The 20,429-nt window shown below is 36.6% G+C and overlaps 1 protein-coding gene across 1 annotated transcript in view; it reads right to left on the reverse strand.

Moving 5' to 3' along the window:
- Positions 1-2,469: 2,469 nt before the first annotated feature.
- Positions 2,470-20,429, reverse strand: part of CDADC1 (cytidine and dCMP deaminase domain containing 1) — a 48,029-nt gene continuing 30,069 nt past the window's right edge. The window contains exons 6-10 of the mRNA XM_081815442.1: positions 18,497-18,546; positions 14,866-15,035; positions 14,091-14,280; positions 10,090-10,150; positions 2,470-8,172 (exon numbers count right to left, since the gene is read on the reverse strand). Coding sequence (XP_081671568.1) covers positions 8,099-8,172; positions 10,090-10,150; positions 14,091-14,280; positions 14,866-15,035; positions 18,497-18,546 — 545 coding nt within the window. The 3' untranslated portion in view covers positions 2,470-8,098. The remainder of the gene's footprint in view (positions 8,173-10,089; positions 10,151-14,090; positions 14,281-14,865; positions 15,036-18,496; positions 18,547-20,429) is intronic.

Raw genomic sequence — 20,429 nt, forward strand, 5'->3', positions numbered from 1 at the left:
CAACACAGGCATGTTACTGAGACATATAGAGATAAATGCAAAGAATCAGTTAAAATACTTAAGCCTGGTTGCCTTTGTGGAGGGGTGATGTATAGGATAGGGGGAAGCTATTGTTTTGAAGTAAGGCTTTTAGAGCTATTTATCATTTAAAATTGTAGGTATAATTTTACTAAAAAATGACTAAATTGATAATAATGGGAGTCCTTGAATTTATTACTGTAAAATCAACCAACATGTCAAATGTGTGCTTACATTAGAAACAAAACTGAAAAAATGGGGGGGAAAAGTCCTGACACTGTTTGATTAGGCCCTTGAGGCATTCTTTTTTTTTTTTTAAGATTTTATTTTTTCTTGACAGAGAGAGACAGCGAGAGACGGAACACAAGCAGGGAGGAGTGGGAGAGGGAGAAGGAGGCTTCCCACAGAGCAGGGAGCCGATGCGGGGCTTGATCCCAGGACCCTGAGATCCTGACCCAGGCCGAAAGGAGACCTTAACAACGGAGCCACCCAAGTGCCCCAGCCCTTGAGACATTCTTAACTAGTATTTAAGAAATCATTTCACTTCCCAGACTCTCCTATTTCCAGATTTGGAGAGAGTGTGCTACATAGATGAGATCTGAGTTCCTTTGAAATTTGAGTCTATTTAAATGCAGTTCATTGAACACAGTAAATACATTTATGGACCAGCTTCTACATATTTTAATGTAAAATATTCCATTTTAAATGGGCCTCATTTTCAACGGGTACTTACTAATGGGGCTTGTTTTACTCGGGGACAGGCTATTCAGCCTAAATGATAGAAAAGTTCCGTACAGTATTGAATAGATCCAGCTATGACCAAATCCCATCCCACAAGTGAACTTTTGATTGACTGATGACTAGCCCAGCTAGGTGTAACTCTGTAGATATTCCATTACCTTTTGGATAACAGGTGGAAAAAATTATTGCAGGTTTAAGGTTTACAAAATGGTCTGGCTGATTCATATGGATCAGTAATCTGAAGAACGAACAAACAAAACCAAGCAGAAGCTATAGGTTATAATATTTTCCCCTCTAAATTAAAACTGGAGAAGTAAGATTGCAAACTGCTTTTGATTTATTCACCCTACAGCTAAGTTCTTTAAAAGATCTGAAGATGATACAGGGGGATTTGTCATCTTTAAATTTGGTACCTGGTCATAAAAATGGCCTCAGGTGTCAAGGTTATACTAGATGAAATGGTCCTTCCATCTGATACAGTAAGGCATGTGTAGTGAAATACACACTTTCACTTACTTGATGGTTTATGTCAGTGGCTTGCAGCTGGGGGTGACTTTATCCCCTAAGGAACACCTTTGATTGTCTTCTGGATGGGGAGTTGTTACTGACATCTAGTGGGTGGAGACCAGGGCTACAGCTAAATGTTCTACAATGCAGGGGACAAGCCCTCACAGCAAAGAATCACCTGGCTCAAAATGCTAATAGCACCAAGGTTTGGGAAACCCTTGTCCACGCTAATTTTCTGGTGTTCAAAAAATGAAAGACAAAAATCTAGCAAATCTAGTGCCACCATTCTAAAATATTAGTAAAGGGTTTTCTGGTGCATCATTCAGGTAGAATTTTGAATATAATGCCCAGCTTTAAACTTGTGCTTAGAGGTAAAGTACAAGGTCAACTCTGGAAAATAAAGATTAGGCATTCAGTCTGCTGCTGAATAGATTCCTTAAACTTCTCAAAATTTAATGTTATGATTTTTGACAGTGAAAACTTAATTTCTTCTATTTTAAAAAGTGTCCAAAGCAAATTACACTGCTCCCATTGGGAGTGGAGAAACTCGCACAGCGTTTGGCATGTAGGTGCTCAGGAGATGAATAAATGATATACATCTACATGTTGGCCTGAGATAACAGAGGCCTAAGTTCCAGAGTCAGTAAGTTGTAAGGTGGCCTGAGCTGCAACTAGGAGTCCCTTCTTAGGGTGGAGGAGGAGGCAGCCGTCCATAATCCAAGTTAGGACACTCCCTTCACTGTGTTAGCACAATGGCCACAGTATAACTCGTAGACCAGTCTGCTCAACTACAAAGAAGTTAGAAAACCCACAAAGATTCGGGCCCAATAAGCCTTCTCTGCGAGCCAGAACTAGGTTACCCAGGTTAGTGCCCCTAGTTACCTTTTCCCAATAGGAAAAGTATCACAGGCTAAGGAGAATGAAGAAATTTGACAAAGGATAATAAAGTAAATGAAACAGGCTGGCTCTAAGTCTTTCTTAGAAGCAGGCATAATCATAGCTCTCTGGGTAATGGTCCTGGGAGGCTCTCTGGTTGGCCTTTAAAACAGTGCTGCTCTGGCAGGAAGCATGAATATTCTTTCAGGAACCCACGATGTGCCCTTGAAAGCAAATGTAGAAAAGATGTGTAAGGAAAGAAAAATTCTCCCTTGTTCCCTTCTAGGTTCTTTGGCTGGCCTAAGAATTAAACTAACTTAAGACAAATTAAGAGGAGAAAAACAAATTTAATTCTGTACAAACAGGAGTGCATAGAAATATGAGACTCAAAGAAGTGACCAAGCAGGCAGCTTTTATACCTTTTGAAAAACAAAGAAACAATCACTTGTGAAGTACTGACAAAGGGGCTTGGGGTTGGGGTAGCAAATTAATGAAGAAGTGACAAAGCGGTGTATAGCCTTCTCAGGCCTGAGTTCCCTTTTTGGGTGATGAGGGTCCTTTTACCCTCTGGGTGCAGGGAAGGTCCCCTTCACATAGGGAATTTATTTCAGGGGGACCAAGGAGTGTCCTTCTTGTAATGGCTATTTCTTAAATAATTTTAATTCAACATAATCTGTATGCCAAAGTGGCATATTTTGCTCCCTTTCAGACCCACCTTTGAAACTGCAAGAAGATCATAATCCAGAAGCTAAGTTGGTAGATTCTTTTATGATTTCATTGAATTAATCTCTAAGTCTTGAAAATAGCTCAGTTCAGTTAAACAGTTGTGTCTCGTTTTAGGAGGTGTTGATGTAACTAGCCTCCCCACATTAGGCCTACACTGTGTGAGAAATTAGGTGTTGAATAGGGCATTTCTATGGAAACAAACAAACAAACAAAAAACCCCAAAGGTTAATGATTAGAACAAATTATAAACCAGCTTCCGAGCCCAGGGGCAGCCAGTCAAGAAAACTTCTAGAAGTTAGGGTCAAAGCATCTTTTGCAATTGGAATGTCTCTGATAACATCACCAGGTATTCAGGTGAACTTTCTGAGTGGCACACACTGCAGCAGGCATGAAGACTGCCTAAACATGAGTTATTGTGGCCATTTCTCTGAAGTTTATATCAAGTTGGTCACCTTCAGTTTGCCAGGCTTTGGGGAAAGGGCAGTTTTTGTTTTTCACGATTCTAAGTCAAAAGTGGGAGAAAATTGGAAAGGTTCGTTTTGACAGCTATAGCCAAATATTGGAGGAAACTAGAATTCAGGATCCAGTGGATCTTTCCATCTTACAGGTGGAAAACAAAACCTCAAACTAATTAACAGCACTAGAATCTGATATTTCTACAGTGTATTACTGAAACATAATTTTTTTGTCTATCAAAGATAATCATGGTAAGACTAATTTGTTTGCAAATTAAATCTAATTTCAATACATTTGGCCCATTTACGTAAGTATAGCAAGAATAACAATTTTAATGAGATAGGCTCTTCTAAATCTGCTTTGCTGAAATTTTTCATAAGGAATCTCAGATGGAGCTCTTAAAAGCTTCTCAAAGCTAGGAAGCCAAGCCAAGGACTTGCCATCAGACTTCACCTGCAATACCTATAAATCTGGGTGAATTCCTCTCTTCTCAAGGTCCCCAAAATATCCTGAGGTTCCTGAGTCTGCCAGGAAGTAACCTTCCTCACTCACCTAGTAAGGCTGCTAGGAACCCTGTAAGCAAGGTACTAGAACTCCTTTTCCAAAGGGCTTTGTTGTTTATTGGCTCCATAAAGTCAACCTTAGTTTCTTAAACTTGTGTGGTCATATCTGAGTCTATGTATAGCTCTCATATATGACATTCCAGTCAAAGCCTCAGTAATGTAACCAATGTTTCCACTCATGCTCATTATAAGAATAGATTCTTATTGAACTTATGCAAATAACTGTATTTCCATAAAAATAAGAATACTCACTAACAGTTTTTAAATTATGGAGGCATGAGGTAGGGAGAAAAAGTAATTGTTTCAATTTTGCTTATAAAGGAATAATTAAACAAATTGCTGTAAATCATAGATAACTTAAGAGAAAAGAGAAGTTTTCCTGAAATCTGGAAAAACCAAACATTAAAAAAAAAAAACAGCAATGTCCAAACAAAAAAGTCATAAATTATGATCATCTTCCTCAGTTGATTCAGTCCCAAGTAATTAATATTTGTTCTGTTTGAATCCAGTTTTTTTGTTAGTTCTGGAAATTCTTACCCAGATCAGCTGGATGCTGTTAAAGTTATTAGAAACCTGTATCCTACAGTACTTGTTAGAGTCCATTCATGAATTCCCTTGAAGATGAAGCACTTTTGCAGGAAAACTTTTACAAAAGCATCCAAGTGAAACAATAACCGTCTGTAAATGATAGAAGACTTAAAAATGGCCATAAAGATCTGATAGAGTTCATTACAATGCAATTGACAAGAAAATTGGATTATACCTGGGACATACAACATTTTAAGATAATAACTAGGATTACAGTGATAACATTATCCTGGACATCTGATTTCTAGGAATTTCATATAATTTCTGGAACACTTGGATACCTGTACAAATACAACATAAAGAAAGCTTGATATTTCTTATTTGACAACACTTCCCATGTAATTTAGCGTATCACATAAACCAATTCATTTAGGATCTCTTTTTTATAAAAAAAGAAAACAAATCTTTTGAGATGTTTCAGGGACCCTCTGGAAAATTCCAACTTACTTTCTTGGTCAAAAAAGTTTATTTAGAAATTGATTTTGAAAAGTTTGTCAAAAATATCAAAAGGTTGGGACATTTGACTAAATAGGATCACAGATAATTTGAAATAATAATTATCTATTTAACCAAGTGACAAAAGATTTTAAAGGCAAATATAAAAGGTTACATCGTTTTAAGGAAAATTCAGCTCTTAATGTTAAGACTCAGTTAAGTAATCAAAGATCTGATAAAGACAACATGAAGCACAGGAAATTACTTTAGTAAAACATAACATCTTTGCTTTCCAGGCAGATTACTTAAAAGGTAAAGAAAACCATTCATAATATCTTATCAAGAGCAGACTAATAGTCCAAGAAAACTTTGTCCTTTCAGCAAATGAAAGAAAATTACATTAGCAGGCTATTAAAACAAAAAAGCAAGTTTATTATTTTTAAAAACCCTTATAACAATTCAATTTTTAGCCAACGTGACTACAAAAGGTAAAATTTTCTTTCTTCTTTCTCTCTCTTTTCTTTCTTTCTCAAAAATTTTTTCCTTCCTTCCTTCCTTTCCTCCCTCCCTTCTTTCCTTCCTTCCCTCCCTCCCTTCTTTCTTTCCTTCCCTTCCTTCCTTCCTTCCTTCCCTTCCTCTCTGTCTCTTTTTCTTTTCCCAAACTTCTATGTCCTTAGTTTGTCCTTTATTTTTCTCTGTTCCATTCTGTAATGACCACTCTGAAATAACCAGCTTTACTTTAGGACAAAATTTATTCTTTTCCCTTAGCTAAAATACATCTCCATACCTCATACCTTTTCTTAGCTAAAAACACATCCTAGTTTCCTTGCAATACAGAGTTGTTCTTATTATTTCTAGTAGCTTTAATTTACATATATTAGAAGCTTCCTATAGCTGCATTCACAGGGTGGTTCTCAACCTCCAAGGTTATCAGAAGCACCTGGAGAGCTGTGAAAACAGATTGCTGGGCCCCACGCCCAGTTTCTGATTCAACAGGTCTCAATGGACCTTAAGAATTTGCATCTCTAACAAGTCACCAGGTGATGCTAATGTTGCTGGTCCAGGGGCCCCACTCTGAGAGTCAGTCTCTATTACTTGGTTACATGCTTCTCTCTTCCACTGACTGTGAGCTTCTTCTTACACATCTCATCTCCAGGGTCTAGAATGTGTCCAGCAGTCATTTAATCAATCAACAAATACTTACTGAATGCCTATTATGTGCCAGGCACTATCATAGGCACTGGATTCATCAGCTTAAAAATTTTATATATTTATATATATATATATATAAAATTTATATACATATAATTTATATGTATATATGTATATACATATGAATATGTGCATGTATATATATATGTATATGTGTGTGTGTGTGTGTGTGTGTGTGTATTCCTGCCCTCATAGAGCTTTCTTCTGGTACTACACAGGAATTTCTCAATAAATGTTGAAAACTGATCAGTTGTAAAGAAGGAAATATGGCATTATCATGAAAATTTTCATAGTGCTTGAAAATATCAATTTTCCCATTTCCCAATCCTAGTTTTCCTCATTTTATGTTTCCCCCTTCTGATATCCCCCTCAACATCCAACACATAAATCCATAAACCTGACCTTATACCAGGCTGTGGGGTCTTAAGAAATATTTGCTGATTGATTTATAAAATATTTGATGTGGATGACATATCAGTTAAAAAAAACAATTCTAACATGAATTTAAGCTTGTATAAATTATATATGGAAGCAACTGGGAGGATGTAAGCAAATCTCAGTATTTTCATATTGATAAATATTTTAGAATACTTTACTAGTTTTCGAATTAGCCTTAGTTATCTCTAAGGATATCTTTCCTCCCCTCTCAATATTTATGGCAGTTCTCGACTGCCTGGTATGAGGACTTTGAACTCCCAGTGGACCTAAGTGGACTGCTGTATAAACAGGGACATCAGCCAACATTTGGATTGTCCTGTGAACAATTCTGAGAAACTGGTAGGAGGCCTTGTGAGGCCATGTGGTGCTGTGGAAGGGTTGGGAATAACAGCAGAGGCAAATCTGATTATCTCTACATCATCAAGGCAGGTGCTCCGCAGGATGTCCCACCCAGGCCTGCGGGCCATGGGCTATGCACTCCCTCCCTAACTCCAGGAAAGTGCAAAGCACATGCCTTCATCTTTGGACTAATTCTCTGAAAGTTTCTCAGGAAATAAAAATGAGAGGTCTCACAAACAGCAATTTGGAATGTAAAGGAATTGATCATAATGTTTACTTGAGATTTTCAGTATTCTTAAGGTTTACGAATATTTTTAAAGATCTTCCAAGCCATGAGACACTCTGTTAACTGTATGAAGGGAAAAATGGGCAGCATTTATAAATGGAATTTGACAAAGGGTAGTTTCAATATTCTAGACTAAAATATTTCCTCACCATTAACATCATAAGCAAATTTGGTGTTGTTAGTGATTTCAAGAGTCAGTGATATCAAATAGCAATACTGCCTCAGAATAATATTCTCTTTCTACTCCTACCCCAAATCAGTGATTTAACACCCTAGTCCAACAAATCACTGTTATTTCTATATATCGAAAGATTTTTTAACAAATTAATAACGCTGTTAGGAATATACTTTTATAATGGGGATCAGGTATGCCACCTTCATTTTTTATGATTCAATCCTAATTAAATTCTGATTATTAAAAAGCTTTAGATGTAAATGTGAGCTATTGGTGAGCCATACACTGACTGAAAAATGGCCAGGTTATCATTTATTTCCCTGGAGCAGTTTCCTAATTATCACTTTCATAATCTGAAGGAATTAATATTTTTTAAAAGGTGTATAAGTTTCTGCTGAGATGTGACCTCCAGTGAACCAAACCCTTTCAAAAAACTGGCTAATATAAAGATAAGACAGGGAGAAATTAACCTCTACAGGTGATTAAATTTGTCTCATTAAATCACTGCTACCTCATTTAAGGTAATAAAAGAACACACCACCCTATTCTGGAAAACACACGAATCTAAACTAAAAATATTCTCATTAACGTCATCCATATGGTAGTAATAACTTATCTTTCTTACAATTTTTCTCAGTTATTCACAAAATCCACCCTTATTTTCTGAGTTAACAAGGATGAATTTTAAAATGTGCAATGCAAATTCTCGAGGCCTCACTCCAGTTTCGACAGGACTTCTTAGTGGTTTCCGAGACACAGCTTTTTGTTTTGGTGCTGTTCTTCACCCGAAGGTAAGGGTCTCAACACACCATCTAGTGTTCAAGAATAACTTAATATTAGGAAAACTTCACTTCAAACACACAGGTATTAAAGTCATAGCGGTTGTAAGATCAAAATAATGCTTAAGTTAAAAAGGGACATTCATTTTATTTTATCTTCAAATTCTCAACTGTTGAAGAACAGATTCTAGATAACCCACCCAGGCAGTGCAGTGTCTGCCCTATTAAAAAGTGGATTCACTCAACTCTGTAATCTATACTTTAAAAGGGCAAATTAATGATATATGAATTCTATTGCAACAAAGCTGTTACAAAATTGAAAGAGATAGAAAGATTTTTTGTTGATATAAAACATTTGTTCAAAAATATGTACAAAACATGACCTTGCAGTTCAGTGAACAGTCACAAAGCAAACCTACATTTGACCATCACCCAGGTCAATAATGAAAACATCGCCAGCAAAGCAGAAGCCTTCCTCTTGTCCTCTCCCTATCACAACTTCTCCTTCCAATCTCAGGACTGCTAAGGGCAGCATGTCTTCCTTTCCTTAGTGATCTAGGAACAATAAGCCCTGGATACGCATCCTTTATTGATTGTAAGTGGCAAATATCTCCTATTCTACGGCTCGCCTTGTACTCTTTCAATGATATCTTTTGATGACCAGATGTTCTTAATTTTAACATAGATAAATTAATTCATCCCTGTATGGTTAGTGCTCATTGTGTCCTTTCCCTAGGAGCAGGGAATTATTAACTGACCCCCTCAAACACTGTTACTGAAAGCACATTCTTTAATCAGATCCATATATATTTTTCTTTCTATTTTTTCACTTTTTTTCCTGATTAATTTTTTCAAAAGATGGAGTAGGTAGGTATTTATTTTTTTCCAGATGGCATATAAAAAAACATACTACTTGAATAAATAAAGCTAAATTCAGAACACAAAAAATCAAGGTAACTATATGGAAACTATAGAATAGAAATTATTTTCGTAAAGACCTCTTCATTTCCTGATTTTTCAGGGTAATCAAATCATTGTTATTATCAAAAACTTTTTACTTATTATACTAAACTTCACAGCTCATATTTAAATATAATACTGTGGGGGTGCCTGGGGGGCACAGTCGGTTGAGCCACAGGTTTCTGCTCAAGTCGTGATCACAGGGTCATGAGACTGAGCCCCGTGCAGGGCTCTGCATTCAGCAGAGTCTGCTTAAGACTTTCTCCCCCAGCCCCTCTGCCCCTCCCTCCCCGCCTCCTCTCTCCCCGCCCCCCCTCCCTCCGGCCCGCCTCTGTGCTCTCTATCAAATAAATAAATAAATCTTTAAAGATGATACTTTATAGCAATAACTAATGTTCAAAATTATATACCTAAGGAATTGCAAGATCTCCCCAAGATGACATTACATTAAAAATATCTGTTAATATGCAAATAATAAAGCTCTGAAGACTAGTAATTCATTTATGGTGGCTGTGATGACTTTAGTTAGATTATTCAAATAACCCGAGGATTTCCATTCTCTGACCCTACAAATCTCTACAAATGTGCCTTTACACAAATTAAACATCCTCTAATTTGGCCCTATGGCCATCTGTATTAATTATACACATTTTTCCTTTCTAACTGTCCAACAAGTTTTAGTTTGGTATAGAAGAGCATTGTTGTTTACTGTTTCATATACATTTAATTTATATATTCAATGTGTACATGATCATTTGTATTAAACTGCAGATTCTATAGGACTGATTATAAACCAGCACTTTCCATCGAACCTAGCATATAGTAGATACACAAATGTTTGTGAACAAATTGAATGGCAAAAATCTAACCTGCAAAAAGAACATGCTTATCTACGACCACAACAATTTCCAACACCTGATCACTAAAACTCGCTATGTATCCTTTCTTCTCAACAAAGTTAAGCTTAATAAAAGACTTTTAAATACTTACTCTCTTTGCTTTCAGGCTCATTTTGTTCACGAACACAAGTTCCTGATGGATTCAGCTGCCACTGTAAAAGGGCACAAACCTTTTATATGTATGTTTAAGAAGGATTTAATAAATAGCATCTTAGCACCCTGCTGTCAAATATTAAAACTTTTTTTTTTTAAATGTAAGAATAAAGAGTTAGCATGTTCATACCAACCAAGCCCTAATAATGACCCTGAATGATATGACTTCTGGGATCAGAATCAATATTCTTAGAGAAGGAAGGAACTTTAAAATCCTCTACCTTCATTTTAGAAGTATGGACGTGGAAGACCAACGAAGTGTAGTGACTTGCCCAGGGTTACACTCTGAGGGCAGCAATAGAATTAAAACCTGAGTCAGCCTGTGCTCAACACTATAGAATTTCCACCATTCCACATTCCATCTCCAGGTCCTACAGCATCTTATGATAGCTACAGAAGGCCTAGATATTAAAGAATGAAAATATGACCCAGATTATCTTGCCTTTTAATATAGTCATATCACACCATAGATCATATCATATCTCCTCTGATTTCAGTTTTCCGCCTCGACCATTCAGAAGGAAATAGGGAAGCTTGAGGGTTCTCAGAGAGTACCGAGAAGCCTGGAGCAGCTGAGAAGAAAAACTATGTGTAATCAGTACCTCATGGCACAGCCCTTCCTTTTTCACTTGGCTAGAAGTCCCCATCATCAGAATCACTAATGACTTGACCAAAAAGGCCTCATTAGGCACTCTCTCTAGAGAGGCACAATTCAGTGTGCAGTCCCCGGAGTCTCTTCCATAAGCACCAGTGAGTTCAACAGATCAACCAGCTAATATCATGATCCTTGGGGGTGGAATGAGATACCAGACAAACATTTTGCCAGGTGTAAAAAAGTCTTTGGAAAGGAAGGACATCTAGAACTGGTTGGTCGCCTATAGAAATGGGAGCCCCAGGAAAAAGAGGATTTATAAGGGGTGGGAAATTATATATAAACTTAAAAAAAAAAAAAGACATCTTTCAAAACATGTCAAACCACTAAAATCTATTAATTTGGGCAAAGTAAGAACTAATAACCCTGAATGTATATTTAAGGATAATCATAAAAAGACTATTTCTAACTGTAAGAAACTTAGAAGCCATTTAGGTAACTCACAACAGGGGAATGGGTAAATAAGTTATATTTATATGTTAGAATATTGTTGAATCATTAAACATCATTTTTGAAGAATTATCAATGACACAGAAAATATAGCAACATGTTAACATTAGTATCTATGAGTTATCAGAGAATATTTGTTCTTTTTTATGTTCCTAGTCCTCTATATTGAGCATATATTACTTTCATATTAAGAAAAAAGTAATACAGGGGCGCCTGGGTGGCTCAGCCGGTTAAGCGTCTGCCTTCGGCTCAGGTCATGATCCCAGGGTCCTGGGATCGAGCCCCGCATCGGGCTCCCTGCTCCGCAGGAAGCCTGCTTCTCCCTCTCCCACTCCCCCTGCTCGTGTTCCCTCTCTCACTGTGTCTCTCTCTCTCAAATAAATACATAAAATCTTTAAAAGAAAAAAGTAATACAACCTAATAGAGAAAAATCCACATGTATCAAATAGAAAAAAAAGTTTCTGAATAAATGGACATGGGCCTACACTGGTGAAATCTATTCCTGAAAATACGGTTGCTCAGCCCTAACCTAGTCTGCAACAATCCCACAGAACAGAACCAATTATCACAAGGTATGTGGCAACACCTCAAAGAGAAAAGCAAAACTTTTCAAACAAAATTAATTTCAATTTGCTTTAATCTTAAAAATATCATTTTTGGGGGGTGCCTGGGTGGCTCAGCCAGTTAAGCGTCTGCCTTCGGCTCAGGTCATGATCCCAGGGGCCTGGGATCGAGTCCTGCATCGGGCTCCCTGCTCAGCGGGGAGCCTGCTTCTATCCTCTGCCTGTCGCTTCCCCGGCTTGTGTTCTCTCTCTCTGACAAATAAATAAATAAAATATTCAAAAAAATATCATTTTTTGGACACTCCTATACCACTTTTGACAATCTAAAAATAAGTATAATCATTACTGACATTCAAATTTAGAATGAATATTAGTTCATGTTAGTCACTGGTATTTACAAAACTAGGCATTTAGCGAAGCAGGTAGTTGAAATCATTTACATAATACTGCAAACCAGGCCAGAGGAGGGACAGGATGGGAAGGTGGAGAGAGCTGTCACTGGAAGGAGCACAGAGAAGAACCATGTGCACCTGAGTGGGGTACTCCTGGCGGGTCTTGGCTCATCTCTGCCCAGGGGACTCATTCCCTCTGTTTCTGTCACTGTATCTTCCTTTCTTCTGGTCTCTTCATGCTCTTTACAGTGGCAAAGCTACTCAAATCCACCAGTAAGCAACATATTTCAGAATTCACTTAATCTGTCAGTCACAGTTCTGAAGAGCTAGATCATTTCATCTTTATGGAGAAGTTGTGAAAAACCTATTTCTTCCCACTCCTCAGGAGGAATGAAGACACAGAAAACAAAAACAAAGAACTGGAGATTTCCCTTTGACTAGCTGGATATAAGCTTCTGTTTACTTTTACAAAAGAGGCACCTCTCCCATCTCTCCTTTCTTTCAGGGCCCTCTTTTTCTTTTAAAAATCACGATAAACTTTAAATAAAACTGGAAATAAAAAACCAAAAATAAATGACAAAAATAAAAAGGGTAAACATTTATGATACTTCATACACACACAGAAACTAGACAATATGTTTTATAGTTTTAAACTTTTAAATATAAATTAAAAATATAAATATATAAGTGTACGTATACATATATATAGACAGTTTAAAAAATATCTTTTTGGTGCCTTATATGTTCCAGGCACTGTGGACTCAAAACAGGAATGTAGACTGGAAATTTTTTTAAGATTTATTTATTTATTTTAGAGAGAGAGAGTGAGTGGGGGGGAGGGACAGAGGGAGAGAATCTCAAGCAGACTCCCTGCTGACGGCAAAGTCCAACATGAGGCTCAATCTCATGACCCTGAGATCATGACCTGAGCCGAAATCAAGAGTCGGTTGCTTGACTAACTGAGCCACCCAGGTGCCCCAGTAAACTTGAAATTTATAAACAGTTATATGCCTTTTATACCTACTGCAAGTTCTTGTATTTAAGTGTTACATTAAATGCCAGAATTATTATTAAAAAGCAGCATATGATTCTGGGCAGGATCCTTTTGCTCTATAGAACACTGGGACAACTGGTGAACTTTGGAACCTGTGGATGAAACAGCAGTAATGTATCAATGATAATTTCCCGAGTTTTGTTGTTGTATTATGGTTTTGTAGGAAAATCTACTGTTTGAGGAAATATATAACAAACTATTTGAGAGTGATCTGGTTATCAGGTCAACAAGCTACTCTCAAAGGTTTCTGGGGAAAAAAAAGTTCTTTGTAGCATTTTTGTAACTTTTCTGTATGTTTGTGATTGTTTCTAAAAAGAAGTTTTTAAAAACCTACATAGTGAAATAGTTAAAGTTCTAAGTTTCCCATGAACTATCTCAGTACTTTTTTTGAAATATCAAATATTAAATCCCTTCTTTTTCTGATTTTTTCCATGAGAAATGTGTCATGAGTGCACGTGTGCGTGCGTGCGTGTGTGTGTGTGTGTGTGTCTCCCTGTCTTTTGGGTAATCCTAAACTATTTTCACCTCTACCACCCGAACACCAGAAGAGCGAGGGAAGAGGTGGGTCAAGGATTTTCTTTTGTTAGCCACCAGAGGGCACCAAAGGGACGATTAATTCAAGATCTGTAAGGTCAACTCTCTAGAGACCTATAAATTCATTAAGACAGAGATTTTAAGCTGAACATTTGTAATTAGGTGAGTGCTTGCACATAAAAACAAACTCAGTGATAATAGTTTAAAGTGTGGGAATCACTAATTTAAAATATTCAGCAGGGTACCTAACAATATAATAGAAAGTATACTTGAATAAAATGTATATCTACTTACTGTAAATTTGCTAACACCCTCAAGTTCCCCAAATCTCATGTAAGAGATGTCTGCCTTCTTTTTTCCAACATCTACATCCCCGGCATAGATCTGTTTTATGCCTGCACCTTTAATTAAAGGTACACACTCATCACATGGGCACTTTGTGACAAAAATCATAGTTCTTTCTTCTGGTTTTATTTCTTGACACCTACAAAAAATTTATAAATATTAGAAAGGTATCTTCCAAAAGGGGAGTTATATTTTAGAGAAATCCTTAAACACTAAAATTGAGCTGATTTTAGAACGGATTTACATTATAAACAATAATAAACTTTATTCTTGCCGAATTAGTGAATATACAAAATATATAAACTCATAAAATGTTAATATACAATCTGAACATGACAATTATTATAATTAAAACTCATTTATTTATTCTAAGCAATCAGTAAGATGCTCGGTATTAGATTATAAATAAAAACGGGAAAAGACAGACACTGAAAGAGAGGGAGAGAAGGAGAGCAAGAACAATGCTCTCTACATGAAGAACTTTATAATGCCACAGTTAGGGGCTAGAACTAACATCTTCCTTATGCGTTTACCGTGAGAGATTAGACATTAGCTCATCACAGGAGCCAAAAGATCTGACCCTTATCTAGTACCTACTGGATATTTAATAAATGCTTGGAACAAATTAAGGTAAAAGAAAATGAATTTCAACTAACCCTTGCTACATTTTTTTTTTTAAAGCCTTGCTACGTTTTCAAGAAAGACATGCAAACGAATTTCATACCTAAATGTCAAGGCATTCTGCTCCGCATGTACAATGTATCTGAATTTCCTTATTTCTCTGTCTTTCTGTTTGTCATCCATGTGTGGGAAGTCAGCATACTCAGATCCAACAGGAAAAGCATTATAACCGCATCCTATTAAGTACATCGCGCCTGTTCCATCACAACTTCTCTGTGATAGTGAGCAAACCAACAAAGGTGAGTTGTCAGCATTCTAAAAAAAGGCACTTGGCAGTGTATTTTAAAGCCTCATATCATACTGTATATAACTAATTCCATTTTCTATGACCAAAAAAAATACAATCTTACATCCTCCTACTGCAGTATGGTCTTGTCAAAGCTAAATTCCAAGAAGACTGATCATTTCTAATATACAATCTCAAGGCAGTCCTTGGTTTTGGCTGTTAATTAAACATTAGCTTGTTTAATTCACAAATTACTTCACTTGATTCAGACATCTCTCCCCAAATGGGTTATAAGATCCTAGAGAACAGAAACATGTTTTATGCCTCTTTTCTATGCCTTAAAGTACACCTGTTAGAGTGTCCCATACATAATAGGTCCTCAATAAATAATTGTTAATTTGGTATATGCTGTTTTCTACTGGTTAACAAGTCAGAAATTGGAAAAATATTTTGAACATCAAAAACTAATGATGTGGGGCGCCTGGGTGGCTCAGTTGGTTGAGTGACTGCCTTCGGCTCAGGTCATGATCCTGGAGTCCCAGGATCGAGTCCCGCATCGGGCTCCCTGCTCGGCGGGGAGTCTGCTTCTCCCTCTGACCCTCCTCCCTCTCATGCTCTCTGTCTCTCATTCTCTCTCTCTCAAATAAATAAATAAAATCTTTAAAAAAAAAAAAACTAATGATGTAATGTATAGTGATTGACATAATAATAAAAAAAATTTTGAACAATTTCTACTATTGAACTAAAAATATGCTTTGTGATAGTTGAAAAATAAAAAATGTGCTTTCCTTTTTAAAATTTTTTAAAAGAATTTTACTTATTTATTTGAGAGAGACAGAGCAAGAATGAGAGAGAGAGAGAGAGAGAGAACACAAGCAGGGGGAGGGGCAGTGGGAGAGGGAGGAAACAGATTCCCCGCTGAGCAAGGAGACAGACTCTGGCCTAGATCCCAGGACCCTGGGATCATGACCCGAGCTGACACCCAACTGACTGAGCCACCCAGGTGCCCCCCCACAAAATGTACTTTCCTTTAATCTTCATATTTATTGAGGCTCTCTTGTACATTTATATATATATATATATTATATGCATATAATATATATATTTATAATGGAACTTTTTACTTAAGTGGCTCTTTTTTAAGTCTCATAGTCAATGGCATATTACATATAATATGAATGCTTTATCAGTTACTAGAGTGAACTATTTTATAAATCATAAGTGTTTATAGTAATTTAGAATATGCCATAAACCTCAGTAAATTTCAATATATTATATCTATTCATGTGATAGTTTCAAAAGACTCATTAGTATGGCAACTCGATAAAAATCATTGTTATGATGAGCCAACAAAAGCTTACAAATAAAATGTTATCTCACTGGTAATAATAATAAATTATTCTTAAGCATTTACTACATGTCAAACATCATGCTGAGTTTTATATGTATTATTTCATTTAATCACTCCTCACAACAACCTTGACAGTAGTACTATTAGTTTTTCCATTTTACAGATAAGGAAACTGAGGCCCAGAAAGATTAAACTTATCTAGGGTCACAATGCTAGCAACATAGCCAGAATTCAAGCCCAGGTTGCTGGACTCCAAACCCATGTCTTTCTCTTTACCATGCTGCCCACTATAGTTAGCTTGACTGGAAACTTAAATTCTTACAAGCACCTGAGAACCAGAGGTTAAGTCAAAGGCTGCTGAGCATTCATATAAACACAAATGAGAGTTCCAACCATAGGCCAGGCACTGTGCCAGGTGCCAGGAATATAGCTATAAATAAAACAGAGAATCCTGGCCCTCATGAACCTTATAATCTGGAGCTAAGAAATTGTGCATATAATTTCAACTGTGATGAGTGTCACAAAAAAGTTGCACAGAATGCTATGGGAGTTTTTGGTGGAGGAACCTATTCTGGTAGGTAGTAATAGTTGGGGTAGAGATAAGTAGAGTCAGGAGATCTTTTGAAGGTGGAATCCATAGCACTTGGTGGTTGATTATATGTGTGTAGTAACAGGGAACGGGATGGTGACCACCGATGAAGGAATAGGTTAGCAGGGAAGATACTAGATTGTTGGCCAGGTTAACTTGAGGGGCTATGATACATCCAGGAAAACAGTCAAATTACTTGCTATAAAGTCTAGTGAGGCAAAACCTAGGCTCCCTACTCATCTTTGAGTCAGTCTTACAGTTACTAAGTGTCTCTTGATTCCATGCCCTTCCAACCCACCCCTGCAACTCCAATCCTCATCACCTCCTTTTTATTAACTCCCTATTTGCTGTGTAGCCCCACTTCATTCCCCTTATAATGTAAATCTGATCAAATCATTTTCCCACTTAAAATATTCTTGGATTGCACTGTCCAATACAGTAGCCACTAGCCACATGTGGTTATTCTGAATTGAGAGGTGCTGTAAGTGTAAACTACACACAGGATTATGGAGAGTTAATACTCCCCCAAAATGCAGAATATTTTATTAATAGTTTTCATATTGATTACATGTTGAAATAATATTTCTGGGCATTTGATTAAATAAAATATATTCTTAAAATTAATTCACCTGTTTCCTTTTATTTTTTCAATGTGGCTCCTAGAAAATTTACAATTATGTATGTGACTTACATTTTACTTCTACTGGTTAGCACTAGAGTATCCCACTGTTGGAAAGATAAAGTTCAAACTCTTTACATGGTATGCAAATTTCTTCATGGCCCAGTCTAATTTTTTGCTACTCTACTATATAGTATGGTACGTAGAGTACATACGATACACCAAATCACTTGAATTTTCCCACATTCTCTCTCATACCCCCTACCTCTGCATATTATCATCCCAGTCATACTAGTTTACTGTGCCTGATGCCTTCCTATGCATTCTTCAAGACTAATAAATAGCACCTTAGCTTCTCCAAGAATATTTTATTCATTTCTCCAAGCAGCATAGAGATTCTTCCTCCATGCTCTCCCAGTGTCATGTTACAATTATCGTTATATGCTAGTCTCTTTTTTGTTCCACTGTCTCCATTAATAGACTAAGGCCAGCAAGGGCAGAAAATGTGGACCTTAACTCCCCACTGTCCACTGTGGCACAGTGCCTATGCTGTGGAAGATGTTTAATATAAATGTTTGCTAAATGAATGAATCTATCTAGACAATTGTTGAGGGAATGATCAAATGTTTATAAAATTTAGTAAATGCACCAATACAAAATATTAACCGCAATGGGTCAAAAAAATGTAATGCACTTAAGATCAAACAGTGTTTAAACAAAATCAAGATTAAATGTTTAGAGAATTGTTTTCAGGGGTGCCTGCCTGCCTCAGTCAGAAGAGCACACAACTGTCAATCTTTGGGTCATGAGTTCGAGCCCCACGTTGGGTGTAGAGATTTCTTAAGCAAATGAAAACTTTACCAAAAAAAGGAATTCTTTTCATACTTACAGATTTTCCTTCTGCCCAAATGACTGCTCCAACTCCAGTTTTATGATCCTCTGAAAGATAAATGTCATTTAACTCAGTAAAGATCAAAAATTTGTTAGTTTCAGAAATACTTTTCCAAAAATAATACATATTATTGAAACATAATTCATAATGTGGCAACAATCCTTGACATCTTAACTAATTTATAGCATTTTTTGGGCGCCTGGGTGGCTCAGATGGTTAAGCGTCTGCCTTCGGCTCAGGTCATGGTCCCAGAGTCCTGGGATCGAGTCCTGCATCGGGCTCCCTGCTCCTTGGGAGCCTGCTTCTCCCTCTGCCTCTCTCTCTCTCTCTCTCTGTCTCTCATGAAAAAATTTTTAAAAATCTTAAAAAAAAAGAAATAAAGAAATAAATACATTTTTATTACTAAATACATTATTTAGTAAAAATTTACCACTAAAATAAATATTTTAAGCATGGAATATGCAACTAGGTGCTAAATAACTAGGCAGTGTCACTATCAACCCAGTCACACATGATCTATATGCAGAGCTCATTAAAATGGCAGTACCCACAGTCAGATCACTTCAAAGCTGTAACTAGAACAGAGTATAATTTTATAGATTCTCCACTAAGTCAGCTTCTAAAAGATTATTTCTAACAGATGATGAAAATGATTTAAAAAGAAATTTCCAGACTAATGGATTTAATGTAACAATAATTCACAACACTCAAATCTGTCTTCTACCATTTTTTTAACAGTATAATCATGGAAAATACATTTCGTGGAAATGTTCTTGCTAAGAAAAAAGTTCAAACTTATAATACAAAAAACAAGTTTTTATGGGCTTTCGTATATATACATATATATATGAAAGTCCTTTCCCTGACCTTCAGAGTTTACCTGAAGGGGAAAAGCATGCCAACTTAGTGAATGATGCTCATTTCTGAATCAAGTGGCAGAAGTTATAAACATGAGATTATAATTTCCCTGCAGAACCAAAACCTCTGCAACAAATAAAGCTGTATTTCTTAAAACCATTATGAAACAGAAAGCTTTAAAAAACCAAAATAGAAATTCTGCATATCAAGGATTGACTTTTTCTTTCTACTAATACAAGGGTAACTTTCAAATTTCTAAGATAATTATACACTAATGATGAAAACTATGAAAACAGTATTTATCAAAATCTTAGTAAGGGACTGATGTAGTTAATTAAGTAGGTACACTTACACAGAGACAGTACCAATCATCTGTGAACTTACTCTAGGGCACTTTCATATTGGTAAGGATTAAATGAAACTGTAGTTTCACCCTACAATTTCCTAAAAGTTAATCCCCCCCCAAGGATAAGTTTACCCTACCTAGGCATTAAAAACGAGTTTGCCTTATAAATAAGTTTTAGAAGTTATGATAACATAATGAAATCCCCCATCTTCAGTTCAAGTAAGCTCGAGTTTTCAAAATTATATCACAAAGCATCTGTGTAATTTATTTGAAGCATTTTTTACCCCATCATCTAATTTTTACCCTAAAGGTAAAGCAGCTATTTCCTTTTCTAGATGAGAAAACAGGCAAAGAAATCAAGTGACTAAAATTTAGCCCTCCAGATGAAACCTACCCCTCCCTTTGATGTTAAGAATTTCATAACAAAGATTTCCCTCTACTGAATGTGCAAGTAGACAGCGTAAGGGAAGTCCCTGTGAAATGTATAGTCCGATGTGGGAGGGAGACAGGAAGAAGCAAACACAGAAGCACCTGTGTGCTGTGCTGTGCTAGGAAGGAAATGAGGAATGGAGGGTATGGGAAGCCTTCTTCTAGAGTGGAGATTCATGAAAGAGATTTTGGTGTAAACAAAATTTTGTTCCTTCCAAGACCTTCAGAACACAACATGAGGGAAAAAGAATACAATTATGGCTTTACGCTCATTTCTAAGGCAAGTGGCAGAAGTTA

This window comes from Leptonychotes weddellii, chromosome 3, assembly GCF_054177405.1.
Source record: "Leptonychotes weddellii isolate Sample4059 chromosome 3, ASM5417740v2, whole genome shotgun sequence".
In the NCBI taxonomy this organism is placed as follows: Eukaryota; Metazoa; Chordata; class Mammalia; order Carnivora; family Phocidae; genus Leptonychotes; species Leptonychotes weddellii.